This window comes from Sphaeramia orbicularis, chromosome 22 (assembly GCF_902148855.1).
Source record: "Sphaeramia orbicularis chromosome 22, fSphaOr1.1, whole genome shotgun sequence".
NCBI lineage: Eukaryota > Metazoa > Chordata > Actinopteri > Kurtiformes > Apogonidae > Sphaeramia > Sphaeramia orbicularis.
The window spans coordinates 44,096,972-44,112,777 of NC_043978.1; the positions used below are offsets into that span (position 1 = coordinate 44,096,972).

General features: G+C 39.2%; 1 protein-coding gene across 1 annotated transcript in view; it reads right to left on the minus strand.

The window, feature by feature from the left end:
* The window catches only part of pxdn (peroxidasin), a 59,324-nt gene that overhangs the window by 27,234 nt on the left and 16,284 nt on the right, over positions 1-15,806 (minus strand). The window contains exons 3-10 of the mRNA XM_030127290.1: positions 15,117-15,188; positions 11,678-11,749; positions 9,618-9,689; positions 6,539-6,610; positions 5,321-5,490; positions 2,341-2,458; positions 1,858-2,027; positions 177-449 (exon numbers count right to left, since the gene is read on the minus strand). Of these exons, the coding sequence (XP_029983150.1) occupies positions 177-449; positions 1,858-2,027; positions 2,341-2,458; positions 5,321-5,490; positions 6,539-6,610; positions 9,618-9,689; positions 11,678-11,749; positions 15,117-15,188 (1,019 nt within the window). The remainder of the gene's footprint in view (positions 1-176; positions 450-1,857; positions 2,028-2,340; positions 2,459-5,320; positions 5,491-6,538; positions 6,611-9,617; positions 9,690-11,677; positions 11,750-15,116; positions 15,189-15,806) is intronic.

Genomic DNA, 15,806 nt, shown 5'->3' on the forward strand with positions numbered 1-15,806 from the left:
ATCTAGTGTGTGATTACATTTTCTTATCAGTGAACTGCACTGTCATGTGGTTAAACCATTTCCCACCCACTTGTGGGTTTGTAAAACATGCCATATGCATTCTTAGTAAACATACATTTATCAGTCCAAAGCCTCAGGACATGTAATAAAGAGGGAAAACAGGCTATGGTTCACACCTTGTACAATGATGTAAGCTGTGGCGTGTATGGTGTCAACATTATTGGAGGCAAAGCAGGTATACTGGCCCCCATCAGCCTGGACCACATTCTGGATGTAAAGGCCCCCAGAGGGAGTGATGGTGATGCGGGCGTCATTGGGCAGGGGTGTCCGGTCACCCTTAGTCCAGGAGACCCGGGGCTGTGGTTGGCCCGTGGCACTGCACTCCAGCGTTACACTCTCCCCGACCAGCACCTCTGTGTTCTGGGGCTGGATCACAAAACTTGGCCGTGCTGACAGAATGAGGCGGGAGTGAGAGGAGATGAGAACGTGGGAATGGGGTTAGAGTAATTAGGTGAGAGGTAGCAACATTTTTCATCTTTGTCTCTGCTTTGAACCATAGTGACCTCAGTTTTAGCAAAATGTTCCAAAGAAAGCTGCAGAGAAAGCTCCATTTAAAAATGTCAATTCAAGCCCTGTCTTTGTATATTTCTGTCAATAATGCTGTTTTAACCACAATCAAAACAACTTCCTATGTGAATCACAAATGTGGTTGGGTCATGTCCATATTTGGCCAGTGATTACAGTGAAGTCAGAGAAAATATGTACACAGCGAGGGGCCTGACAGTTACAGTCACAGAGACAGGAAACACATCTGCTCCAAGAAGGTGTTCTTTAACAAGGGGTCGTCATTAGGGCCATCTGACACCTTGGTGATGACCCTGGGGTCAACTAGAGACAATTGTACTAATGTCACACTGCTCTACGACTGCTCTATGATGTGTTAGTTAATACAACTAATGAAAATAAAAAGGACATTTTTCAAAACATAACACATTGAATAAATGTTGATGGTTTGTGGTGTATAAAATAAAATGATTTTAGACAATATTGGATGTTTAATAAACAATGGTTAGTAACTCATATTTCATTTCATGCATTATTTCATCCTCCTTGAGGACACCGGTAGACTTTTTCACCGTCTGTGGACATGCTACAGACCAAACTACATTTTGATTAATCAAGAAAGTAATCAACAGATTAACTAACAATGAATTGTTTGTTGAAGCCTTGATAAAAGTTATTTAATCTTATCAGAATCAACCAGTCAGAACCAGCTGAGTACAAATACAGGAACAGATAAATGTAAAAAATGGCAGCTGAAATAAATGTGTTATTAAAAGTAAATGATATTTTTTTTTCTTATTTTTCAAATAGTTTTTTTCCAATAGTTTGTGAAGTCAGCCAGGGTAGTGATACTCCATTTTTGAGATGGTCTGTGCTGGAAAACTAACCTGTCAGCTCTGTTAATGTTCAGTCACTTCCTACTGGGAAATGACTGAAGCTGATTTGCTACTTATTGTGTTTTAATTCTTTCTTAGCATCTTAGTCATTTCACTGTTGAACTTATTGCCCGCTTGCTGTTCTATTGGTACTGATAGGTGAATGTGTATGTGGCTGTCATATGCTGCTTTGGATGTTTTGCATTTGTTTGTTTGTTCCCTAATTGCTTGGACGTTCAATAAGGCAGGGTAACTGTGAGCTGAATTGCCCTTCAGGGATTAATAAAGTAGTCTGAATCTGAATAACTGAATTAGACTTACACTAACTTTGACAAATATTTCTTCTAAAATACATATAGGATTAATGAGGAATTCACAAGTACTGAGGAAATCCAGCAGATTAACAGGAAACACTTACAGGGGGCTCCAAAATATCGCAGTGTGACTTGTGATGTCTTGACTTCCCCAGCCACGTTTTTGGCCATACACTGGTAGACCCCCTGGTCCGTCTCTCTGGTGTCTTGGATCATTAGTGTCCCATCTTCAAGTAGGTTCAGACGACTGTCATCACGCATGTTTAGAGCATTGCTATGGGGGGGGGGGGGGGGGGGGGGGGGTCAGAGAACAAGCAAACATAAATCGCTACATGTATCACATATATATTTGAAGAACACTGCACTGTTTCAGAGTTAGTTACACAATTACTGGCATAACCCCAGTGTTACTCATTACAATGGGAATGGTAATGCCACAACTCTCCTGTTTATTCATTTCAAATGTCAACAACTTCTTGGACCTGAATACATGGATTAAATCAGTCTTTACAGAGGGAAAAGAGTAACAAACTGTCACTCAAGCGCATAGTCTTACTTAATATGGTCACAAACATAGGGCGTCTTACTTGTTCCTGAGCCAAATGATCTGTGGTTTAGGATTGCCTTCAGCCCGACATGTGAAGTAGACAGTGTTTCCTGATGTAACATCGACATCCTGGGGCTCTGATGTGATCCTGGGAACCTCTGGAAGAAAAAGCAACATGAGGAAATGATGATGAATATGCACAACAGCTGAACTTCCAATGTATATGTCTAACCTACTCATGGTTTCCAACTGGCTGATGATGCTACACAACATCTTACACATAAAGTCACAAGCAGCAGTGCTGAGTGATAGAACAGATGAGCTGGTGTACTGGTTTTAAAATTCTACATTTTTTAATATGCCACCATACTAAAACAACAGCTGTAAGACATCAATGGGCAACAAATGATACATTTTTCATTGCTACAGAGAGAAGGGAATCTATTGAGCGGGTACTCCTATCAACTGTGCGTACTGTTCTCACTAATGGCTTACTAATGCAGTAACAATCCACCTTCACAAGCATACACTCTAACATTGACACTGAAGATTTTTTATTCTAAAAATGAGGCAATGTTAAAGCTGTTTGCATATCTATTATTTTTAAAGTCAATTTTTTTCATTGCAGTTTCCAAACTAAAATTGTTTACATTCTGTAAGTGTTACATGTATATTGCTAACTACATATGTCATGTTATGGGGCCAAAGAAAGTATCAGAATCTTACAAAAATACCTTGATGGCTGGACTGTCCAATACTAATAAGTATTATGTGTTTACACATGCAAAGACTAAATAATGTGGATGTCAGATGTGTTTTAAAAACACTGCACACTTTCATCTAAAGTCTACGGTGTTCCTCTGTGCCAATAGAGAAGCTCATACACATTTCAGAAGTAGTTTCAAAAAGGTCTCAGATCATTTACCAGCAGGTAAACCAGATCCAAACTAATGAGGGGCTTCTGAAATCAAACTCAGAATATCAACCTCTCTCTTGTCTCACAACAGAATTACTTCACTTTGACACTGGAAATGGTAATTGCAGTAGGTCAGAAATCCTATTGGTGGTAACCCAGCCTCCATCAAGGCCCAAAGAGGAGACAGACCTGGCTCATCAGATACCAGTTGAGCAGGGAGGTGGCACTTCATCTCAAGGAGGGCTGCTGTTTTGACAGCTGTTTAGCCCGCCATGCATTGTTCCACTCTGTTTACAAGGGCAAAGAGAGAGAATAAGGAGGGAGGGAAGGAGGTGTGGAATGGCCTCCACCATGTTTTTAAGCACACATTCTTCCCCCAGTGCCTTGATTTGCAGACAGATGGAGTGGTGGGGGATACATTGAGCAAGAATGGGCAAGTTGGGGCCATCAAATTAGCTGCTGAGATTTAAATGTGGTTGGGTTACCATCAGCTGCCAAATAGCCTGCCTGTCTGGCTCAGGCTTCAGCATTCATTGGGAGCTGGAAAATACACAGAGCTAAGGCTGCTGGATTTAGTGCTACAGCAGCAGACTGCCTGTTACAGAAACCGACAGAAAATCAGAGATATAGATTTACAGAGAAACGTAGACGTTGTTTTGAGCTTTCAGTGTATCAAATCAGTGAAACCAGTACTGAGACCAGACTTCCTTCTGGTGATCCTACACCCAGAAATCTCTATAATAATATAGCTCTCTGTAGATTTAACATGGCTATAAAACATTTGTAACTTTCTAGTTTATACAGCAGAGGCTGCAGACAAATTAAATCCAACCTGGAAAGACCTTTTACATCAGAACAAAGTATCCACTATCATTTGCAGAGAAAAAAAATACAGTATAATTTTAAGTAAATTAGATTTTTCTGCATTCATATAGATCATGCTGTCTCACAAATCACAAAAATTCAATTCTACTGAAGCAGAAACACTAATGCTGTTATTCAATTTTCATGAAGACCTGTGGTAAAGCCGCACAAAGACAAAGTGATCTTCCAACCAGTGATTGTTGGAATACTACAGAAAAAAAGAGATAATAAAGGCAGGAATCCTGTATCACATCCACTATAGACCGGCAGCAACCTCATCACAGAAAACTGCTGCTGGTGGTCTGATGAGGGTCTGATGGTGGTCTGATTCTGGAGATGCCAGAAGACACATTGAGAAGATTCTCCCTGACATTTGACTCAGACGGACACAGCTGGCGGAGTATGAAGAGTGAAACAGCTGGGTGCCTGCAGATCCCAGACACAAAGAGAGGATACACCTGTGTGTGTCTATGTGTGTGGGTGCACGTATGAGACAGGGTGACTAAACAAACCTGCTGTTTGCAGAAAGAGAAACTGGGGGTTTAGCATTTACACTGAGATTAGGTTTAACATGAGAAGTGCAAAAACATTTTTTTTAATATTTCTCCAGTCTAACTGATTATTATATACAATTAGCTATCATTATATTACAATAATTATGTAAGTATCATAGAATTCTCAAAGTATAATTCTCAAAGTTTTTAACTCACTGCAGCTCAACTGAAAACATAGCAACACCGAACATATGAAGTTTGAAATGTGCAATATGTAAGATTCACAAATGCTTACATCAAGTTTGCTTTAGGGTCTGTATTATGCCAGGAGCTGTTTGTTTTACATTGGCTTATTCGATTACTAAGCTAACAGTAGATAGCGATGCAAACTGTTGCCTCTGTGGAGGAGCCAGTGTAAGACTCATGGAATTCTGTACATAGATATCAGTCTAAAGCCTCTTATCATGGATGTAGGCAAACACGACTGTCAGGAAAGGTGCCAGTTTTTAAGGTATGTTACAATCTGCCCACACACTACAAACACAAAAAAGAAGAATGAAGAAATCAATATCCATTGTAACTTTTCCAAGTTTCACAATTTATCCCACAGTATACGTATATCCTAATGAATTCATGAAGTAAAGAATATTTTCTCTCTTCCTGTAATTATGGGTACATGTGGGTCCCTATTTCGTCTCAAAAACAGAAAAAACAAATCGGATATGTGGTTGTTTTTTTCGCCATACCACAGTTGAGCTCCTCAGCAGTAAGTGTAGCCACCGACCGGCCCTGCAGGCGGCTGGGGTAGTCGCAGGTGGCAGCGGCCTGGGCATTGCCTGACTCAGCATACTGTTTTAGCAGATCAGCCAGCCACAGCAGCTCACAGTCACAGTTTAATGCATTGGAGTCCAGTCGCCTACACACAAACAACATAGAAACAGAGATATACAAAAACCAGATAAGAAATGGCATTTAGCCCAGACTTGAAGCAGTGTATGACTTTTTATTGTGGAGCTGTGTAGCAACAGCACTGCGTAAAACCTCTCTGGCAGTTTATGAACTAAAACTGGTCTGGCACAGTTGGCCCAGCCCCGCTCAGTCCAAACACTAGGGTTCAGCAGGGCTATACTGGAAGATTCCCTTTTCCAGCCGTGGGAAACTATCTCTCTGCTTGGCCTCGTCTTCTGGTAAGTGATCCAGCTCTCAGTTTGACCACAATGTGTCCATTATGCATGACATGCCTTTCAGAAAATTTAACTGGCAATGTTTGACATTGGTGAGGCTATTTGTGATTCTGTCTCTGATGCACTAGTGAAGTAGAAATGTGTGTTATGGAGAAATAGTCACACTCTGCCTTTCATGCCAAACTGAACGTTTGTGTTCATGGCTGTAAGACGGAATACAATAATCAGAATGAAGAAGTCAGATGTAGTCTGCTGTAGTTTCTCTTAGAGTCTGCTTCTGAGTACACTGGCCTTGGATGTAACAAATACTGGAAGTTCATTCATGACTGAGACAACAATGGGACAAGGCCAAACCTCTTATTGAAATTCATGTTGCTTTTGTGTATAAAGATAGAGTTTTAGCATTTCAATTCAATTCAAGACACTTTAGCTTGGACCATGTTTTATACTCACACTTTCATATTTAAGGCAGAATGAATCATCTTTTGTGCAAAAAGAATATTTTAATTTCCTCTCCTTCCTCAACACTTCACCCTTTACAGTCTTCTAATCTGAGCTGCAGCTGACTCAAGGAGAGAACAGAACAATATGGAAGGACTTGTGATAAAAGCTGTTTTGAGCCCTGAGCAGCGTGAGAACAGTGTTGTGCTGTAATATGGTGTTTAACTGCCAAACAGGCCCCACCTGATACTGTGAGTCACAGGGGTGACTCTAGAAATTGAAATAGACATGCATTCTCACACAGCTGTTGTGTTGGGCGTTGATAGCGTTTCCACTTACAATCTCTTCATGGCCTGGAGATGAGAGAAAGTTCCCGGGACAAGATGGGTGATTCTGTTGTTGTGCAAAAACCTGACAGAGAGAGATTCAAACTGATTTTAGATTTAAAAGTGGACTTGAAGACAACATTTATAAAGCATCAGTCAGATAGACAACACAAGTCTGAGCTCATTTAAGCCCAACATTAAGAATCAGTACCTAATATGAGAAATGTACATCATTTGAGTGAATAAATAATTATTTTCCAGACTCATAACAGCACATTTATTCAAGTGAGTAGGGATGATGTGCTTTTCTCTACATGTTACATTCCACTGTCAATTCTAATGATGAGAAATATGATTGTAATTTTCCCAAATATGAGATATATGAAGGCTTAAATTGATCACCCTTATGTTCTATGGCCAAAGGTAGCCATTACAAACACTTTATAGGAAGGCTTAAACTACAAAATACACTCAAAACATTTACTAATATTAAAAGTTAGGATAAGCTGTTATTCAGTTCTTTATTTTCAGTCAGTCTGTAGGTAAGAGGTCTACAGGTACTCAGGGAAAAGATTTACTAATATTCTCTGTTATATTCCCTTTGCCAAAGTTTCTGCTTTGACTGTGTCTATGGAGATATTCCCCAACAAGCCACTAAGAGTGTGCACCTGGGAATTCCTGATCCTCCCATTTCCACACTTTTTGCAGGTGTCCCTCTTTCTTCTGACCCTCTCCAGAGACAGGGAAGTATGGATATAATGGGCAGCCACTGACCCATAAACAGGGACAATGAAACAGGAATTTAACAGGACTTTCCTCAACCCTTACACATCTGGTTGAGGGTCTGAGAAGCAGCAGTAACATTATATGTGCATACTGACAGGAAGCTTCACAGGTAATAATTGAAAATATTGATCATATAACATTACAGTCTATAGTTAACAATGATGACAAGTGTCGGAAGCAGTGAGTGAACAATGAAAATTGGCTTCTTTTATTGGAATAAACGGAACTTTTTGTTGCATTGCAACAAGATTGTAACAAGATGTAACAAGAGAACCTTTTTATCAGGTTATTGTGACATTTTAGCCTGGCTCAGTGGAAGTACTCCACTGGATTTCTGTCACGCAGTAGCAGGATTATCACTCTCCTTCCTCCTGCTAACTGGGCCTTATCACTTTGAAAGTCTCCCTCGCATTGTGAAAGAACAACAACCTTCAAACTGTAACTACACTATGAAAATAGCAAGTTTTGATGAGGACAAGTCTTGTCATATTGTTTTGAAGAGATTTAGTCATTTTAATAAACTCTCATTAAAATCCCTCACACATGTTCCACCAAAACAACTTCCCTCCTGACACTATATTACAGATGCTCTCTTGCAGCATCCTGTGCACTGGACTGCCCAAGAACTAGTCAAATGAAGATAATATTTACCCAGTTCAAAAATAATAGTCGAGGGTGCCAGACCCATCTACATCACTAGCATAGTGTGGACCAAGTCTGGAGATCGGTCAAGTTATGCAAGACTAGTGACATTCTACATAGGCGTGAATCACCCACAAATCTCAAAACTCTGGGAGATTTATTATTGGCAATAACTACAGTTTTCATTATTTTGAACTGTGTCCCAAAGTTAAACAGCCCACTCCTTCTGCAGGGTGTGACAACACTTGATTTTATTTATTAATAAAGCACTTACTGGTCTCTTGTATTGGTTTGTAACTGTCTTTTAAAACAGGCACCCACAGAACATGTTCACATGATTTAGTAACAGGTGCCACATGTTTTTCCTGATTGGGCTAAATCTTGTTTGACTAATTTAAATGTCAAACTAGATTTAAATTCACCTTAATTTCACCTTATTTTATTCCTAGCTGTTCTTGTTTCAGCTAATTCAACTGTTTTATATTTTAATTGGTTTAATTTTTTAAATTTTATTAGAGCTGACATTTTTATGTAACACCTTTTCATGATAATGATATTATCATGAAATTTCATAATACCTTTTTGTGATAACTGCTTACCTAGGTTTCTGATTGTGATACTTTCAATTACTTTTTGAAGTTTTTATTGTTTACACATTTCCATGTACTTATCACTTATTTTCCAGCATTTTCTGTAGTTATAATATGAAGCCTTTTTTCAATATAGTCCATATAGTTTGGATGACAAACACTCTCATGGGAGAAGAAATTTGTGACAGATGTTGCTAGTACTTCATTTCCATCTGCAGTCTCTGGGCACATAAGCACAAACAGTGAGGAGTACAATGAGTGCAGATACAGAAATATATACAAACTAAGAAATTACCAATCACTGCCTAAACCATAAAAATATTACACACCATGAAAAATATTAACAGTATTTTAAGCAACTATTTATGTGTTACTGTATATTATAGTTAATACCGGCAAACAATGAAATAGAAATGTATGTACCAACAATAAATAAATAAAATTAGGAGCAATTCCAACGTTATCAGTCAATAGTTCTATACATTGTAATCAGCAATCTGTGATGAAGATCAAGCTGAGAGTAGCAGTCCTATCTGTAGATGCAATTAGCGCAACTCTGTTTAAGAAAGCCAAGATGTGTTCTCAGTCCTTGGTCCAGTCCAGACTCTGACTCCAATGCTGTGATCTCATTTACTTCCTTGTTGTTTTTTCTCTGACTGATTGTCCCAATGTGAGTATTTTTGGAAGCAGTTACATTACACAAAATGGACAAGCATTTCTGCCAGTACGTTTCCTGTTAATAACTGAACTCTGAGTCTGTTGTCTGTAGCAAAAACTACAGAGTGAAAGGAGTTGAAGACAGGATAATGTCAGCTGTCTGGCTTGATTTACAGCTGATGTTTTGCTGCTTACTGTGGCAAAGTCTAGGCCTGTCTGAGTTGACGCTGAATTCCGGGCCAAGTGCATCATCATCATCATCATACTGCTTTCTGATTTCTATCATCTGTCACTCTGTTTCTCAATATTCTATTAAGTTACTGATTTATATGAAAAAGTGAAGTTGTAACAAACATCTTCTTTCTTTGTGACAGCTTGTTTTTATTGTACGAGAAATGTCAGGTCATATAAACTTACAGTCGTTCCAGCTTTGGTAGGTGAGTAAAAGATTCTGGTTCCAAAGACTCGATGTTGTTGAAGTGCAGATACCTGGAAAAGATCAAAGTGTAGACAAAGCACAGTGAAGCTTAGTTATGGCTCCCTGTCTAAATACATGTTATTTCAGTGTTGTAGTAGGCTGTATAAGGGGAAGTGTTCCCTCATCATTGGTGGTGTATAGGTTTAGATGAATGCACACAGAGTGCAAGAATTTGCACATCAGGCATTCATCTCTCAACAGCTGATATACCAGGAGGACTGAAAATCTACAGCTGAGTGTGAAATGAGACTGCCCATAGATGAAGAGCAAGTACAATGATTATCTTGTGGAATGCAAATAATTTGTGCCTCAAAAAGCCTCTAAGCTTGAAGACCATAAATCAAACCATGTGCTTGCAAAAGGATAGAGTAATGAAATCCAACTGATGGCTATACAGTAACTGTAAGGCGTCAGTTGGGTATCTGCTGGTTTTTTTAAAACAGGCAAAGCAACAGTCAAAGCAGCTCCAAGGCGAACAGACACAGAAAGACTAAAGCAGCACATAATGGAAAACACAATGGATTATTACTATGAATATCTTTCACATAACAACATCCATTTATTTTTCTATTTTTCAATGACAGATCCTCTGCTGAGATTCAAGGTTTCAAACTGAAGTGAAAATCCAACATGACGTCATTGGGTGTTGCCTAAAATATGTGTCGTAGAGGGTCTAAACAAAAATACAAAACATAACCCAGACATGAGAGACGCAGAGGTTTAATAGTAACAACTGTTGTTTTTAGAGCCACCTAATTCCACATCTAGGACAAATAAACTCGCCATTCCCCAATAGACAATTCAATATCATATAAATACTGTACATGAATGAACCTCTACCTAAGGACAAACCCTTTTGCATACTTACTGGACATCAACAGATAAACTGTAACTGATTGGTTGTACATGAATTTTGCGTAAGTACATAGGTCTTGTTCTTGCAATAGTATATGACTTAGACTTTGACATCTCCTGGCTAGAGGGGATGTAGACCATTACAGTGTATGCAATCTGGCTCAGAACTTGTCACCCACATATAAAACCCTTCATTATTGTAGCAAAATTCAAAACAGCTGCAAGGCATGGTGCCTGATGTTGGAATTGGTTTGACTTGGTGAATTAGCCATTTGTTCTCAGTTAATGTGGTTAGAGTGAGGTACAGTAAGTCCTGGTCTCTTCCAAGAATTCAGAAAGTTGACTTAGAAAAGGTGCATGTTTTCCCAAATGAATATGATGCACTGTCCCATCAACATAGTACAGGGATATAAAGTCTAATACATCAAGTGTCTGTAATAAATCTCTGCATTAATAGGCTAAACACACATAACGCACAGTGAGTTTCTAACAAATAAACACAGAGCAGGTTACAGTGATAGGTTCTGTGTTTAGAAATTATGGCAGAAAAGCGATCTCTTCAGTACGAGGACGGAAACAACGCAAATCAAGCTTTGCTCTAAGGCAGAAGCTCCAGCACATAACTGCTAGCCATGCTAGCACAGCACTAAATATCATGCTTTATTCTTCACATGGGGGTGGCCCTTATCTGCGATCCTGACCACAAGACATGCGACTCATGCAAAAGGGTCAAAACAGCTCAGCGCAGCATACAAGGGTGGGTGCACACATGGCATGCATGGTGGCAGTGGAAAAGTAGATAGAGGGGCGCACGAAGGGGATGAACAGAGGGTGTCACTATAATGAAAAATATTTGAACACAGCTGTCATGATGCCTATGTTAGGCCTACACGACCATATCAGACAGTATTCGTAACATCAGTGACATCCCAGTGTGTCTTCACATCATATGACTTAGCTTGCAAATTGCATATGACCATGTAGGCCTGACCAGACTTCATGCATTGTACTTAGCAGTCTTTGGGTAACGGAAGGGTGAGGTTGCTGGGGTAGACGCATTTCACAGACGGAGAGACAGAAAGTGGGAGAGGGAAGCAGGAGGGCGAGCAGAAGGAAAAGGTGGATGAAGAAGGTGGTCACTTACAGTTGCTCAAGAGAGACAAGCCCCTTAAATGCTTGTCTGTCAATTGATTGGATTTCATTCTTGTACAAATAGCTGAAAGAAGAGATAATCAGTAACATTAGTAACACACACACACTCTCACACAGGATCATCTGAACTCTACCTGGTTATTATGAGAGGGGATCTGATCAAAAAACAGAGATTCTTTAGGTAACCTTTTTTAAATGATGTTACACGTTCAATACAGATCAAAATTATCCACATTTTAGTCATCTTTACGTGCTCTTTAAAAGACTATAAAAAAGGAATAGCTGTATAAAACATTCTGATGCACATAAAGCTGCTAAGTGTGTTCCCTGACCTCTGACCTGAACAAAGAGCACACCCTGTTATACTTAGTGATACATTCACAAATATTTTCTTACAGAAACTAGCAAGTGTTATTAAAGGTTTTACCATGAACCTTAACACTTCATCACTTATGGAGTTCATTAAATTCAGGTTCTCTTTGTAACTTACTCCTTCAAAGACTGAAGTAATATGCAACTGGCACAGGATTAACGTGGTACTTCAAAACACTCAGCACTGATGTATGCATATTTTTTCCCTCAATAATACATGTCACAGTAATATGATACTAGAAAAGCAATAGCTTTCAGCTGTCTGTCCCCTTATCTCTCATCTCTCTCTTTTTCTTTCCACCATCACACTCATGAGGACACATGATGAAAGATATAGATCTCCTAACACAACATGCGATGCAATAATGGAAAAATAAACATGCGCCTTTTATCACCCCCCTTTTCATTTCTTAAATTTGTCTCTGTCAATACTATCAGATGTCTTACACCTGGATTGCACCGGCTGTGTTATGTTACAGCTCAGAGGCAGTTTTGTTCTGCCTAATTTTATTAGGTTACACAGTTCAATGATTTCTTTTCTTTTAAACTCTGTTGTTATTTTGCACTTTCATGTGATAAAACATGTAAAATGTCCAGTGTGTATAATTCAGAGGCATTTAGGATAGGATTACCACAAAAATTAAACTCATAATTATGCTTTCATTAGTGTATAATTACAAGAAACTCGAAACTGTTATCTTTTCATTATCATGGAATGAGCTGTCTATGTCCACAGAGGAAGCAGATCTGCCTCTGTAGTCTCTCATGTTGCATTACTATGTTTCTACAATCACTCAGAAAGACTACTTCTTTTTTCCATCTTACAGTGGGTGGCATCCAGTGTTAAGGTGCATTACTATCTGCTATTATGTTTGAAATTGGATGAGTCAATATTCCCATTATTTGAAAAGCTCTGAACGGTCAAACTAAACACTGGTATTAATAAGGGACTTCTCTGTTTTGTGCAGCCATGTTGGTCAGGGTGAATGGGTCGAGCTCAACACATCAATGTTGATGAGCTATTGTTCAATGCAATTGGAACTTTCAGTGAGTATTGTATTTTGAAAACTGACTGGAGATTTTATGCCATTCCTCATTGGACTTCCTGAATGTTTCAGTCCACTCTATGCACCTTGCTTCTGTCAAAATCATACTATATTATAGAGTCATTTTTAGTGGAGAACCACCAGAATTTGACATGCACTGTAACACATCCTGTGGAATCACAACATTGTATAGAGCAGCCATAATCAGCTCTGGCAGCTGCATCGCAGCCGTAACACAATGCAACTACTTCCGGTGGAATTCAGGGGTTAACCATAGGATGAGCGGTGAGTACAAAAAGATAAAAAGACATTATTTATGTGCTGTACATATGTTATAAATGTAATAGTAGGATGGAAAAACTAAGACAGAGACATTTTGAGTCATGGAGAGATGACACTGCTTTCATACATGTTCCAGATGACCTCCTACCAGGAAATGTTCCATGGCTTTGTGGATGAATGGGAAACACAGCTGACAGCCGTCCTGTGTGTTTAAGAGTGAGCCCACATAGTTTAGGTTGGGGTTTACATAAGAAGCTGGATTTGGACAGTGGGCTCAGATCTCAAGAGCTTTACTTAAATGACCAAGTATCTTTGCCTCTGCCAGGAAGGTTTTGCGCCTGTTTGTTTATTTGTTTGTCTGTGTGTCAGCAGGATTATGCAAAAACTACCACACTGATTCTGAAGAAACATGGTTGAAACTTGGACACAGTCCAGGACAAACCCATTACATTTTGGAGGAGATCCATAAAAAGAGGCAGAACTGCCATTACAAAACTTTTTTGGTTTTCTCTTTCTCTTGCAAAACAGGGTCTTTGACTGACTTACAGGACAATGATAGTCTATACCAGATGGATGAAATGCAGCTGAATAACTGAATAAGATTAAAATAAGCACCAATGGAGCAAGACAAACAGAGTCTTTGACCTCTGTGTGACTTGTTTATGGTGGTGGTCGTGGGAGAGGGGGAAGTAGTTCTACGGCCAGCCACCCAGCCATTAAGATTGGAGGACTTGAAAGATGACAGGGAACGGCCTTCGCTGGGCCCCAAAGGAAGTAAAGAGGTGAAACGGCAGATACAATCTAGCCCCAATCTAGCCCCAAGCCACAGAGCACTGAATCAGATAATCACAAAGGCTGAGACAATAGCGCAGGCTTCAGATTAACTCTGCTTTAAAGAATGAGGTGCTCTGTAATTAAAATCATCCTTAAATAACTACAGTATTTTATTGAACCAACAAGACACATAAGTCAGGGCAGACTTATGTTTAAGCTGAAGAGAGCAAAAGAAAAGCTGCTACATACCTCCCTGTTCCTTTTGGAACTAAGCTGATATATTTGATCTTGTGTGAATTGTCTAGTGTTTGTGTATGATATAAGATGAGCAGTGATGTAACTGATATTCATAACTGTTATTCATGTCACTTTTTTCTCAGACACACAGACATTTTAGTCCTTGCAAATATATTTTGTCTTAAAAGATGTCAGATGCAGTTATCTTCCAGCTGGCTTTGCCTAATCAAAACACAGCATAAAACATGATGTCATCTGAAGTCTGAGCAGAGATTATCACATGACTCTGGGTACAGACAGTGCTTCAGCCACAACTGAGGCTGGTGGGATTGCAGCGTAAGTGACTAACAAAGTGAGCCACTTGGGTTTCCCACAGAGACCCTGAGGCTACACGTGGCTGAAAACCCCCTCTGTTCTCTACACTGCCTCAGGTCAGGACTACCAGACACATGAGTTCAAAGGATCAGGAAGACATGCTTTCCATGAACTGTGCTGACACATTTTTTACTGACTAAGGAGTCTAGGAGCATCAGCCATCATCAACGTTTACAATCACAAGGTGCTGTGTTTAAGACATGCCACACTGCGCTCCCATTTCTGCTATACTAACAAAGAGCAGCAGTGGTCTTTCACTTAGTATCACGTCCAAAAAACCAGAATACAGGCACATTGTCTCAAAATAAATTACTTTCATACTGGTTTGACATTTAAACAACTCACAGATATTTGAGGTTTTCCAGGTCTTCGAATGCCCCCCTGGGGATCCTTCGTATATGGTTGTTGTTAAGGAGGCTGTAGGGACCAGAAAAGAAGGTTATTCTCAGGTTAAAAGATGGACGGTATATTTAGGCCACATGTATCCACAATGTATCATGACAACCAGGGGAATGTATAATAAATTGTTTTTATTGTAGACCTCTGGTCTAAGGCACTGTAAATACATTAAAGTGTTGAAGTCCCAATCATCTCTTCATTTGTCATGGATTTTCTTTAACAAAATTCATGTGAAAGACCTCACAAGACCTGAACCTCTACTTACTATCATTTTTAATCCTTTCATCTTTTAAGACCTGCTTATTTTTCACTGTATTGGGTTGAAATGAGTTCAGCAAACAATCATTCATATCCAAAAAATTTATACCTCCACCAATTTTCACTATATTGTAATGGCATGTTGGTTACATGCAGTATCAGTTCTATCATATCCAGAAGTTAATGGGTCCTGCCTTGTAAATGGCCTACCACATATAAGGATGAATAAAAATCCAGCATTCTGATGTAAAATTTTCCCAAGAAGGATTATTTTAATTTCCTTGATAATATTTATAAGACAGTGTTAATGTTCAGTACAGATTTATGACATTTTTTGGAGATAGTGCATTGCTTCATCAATTACTTTAAACCTACCTC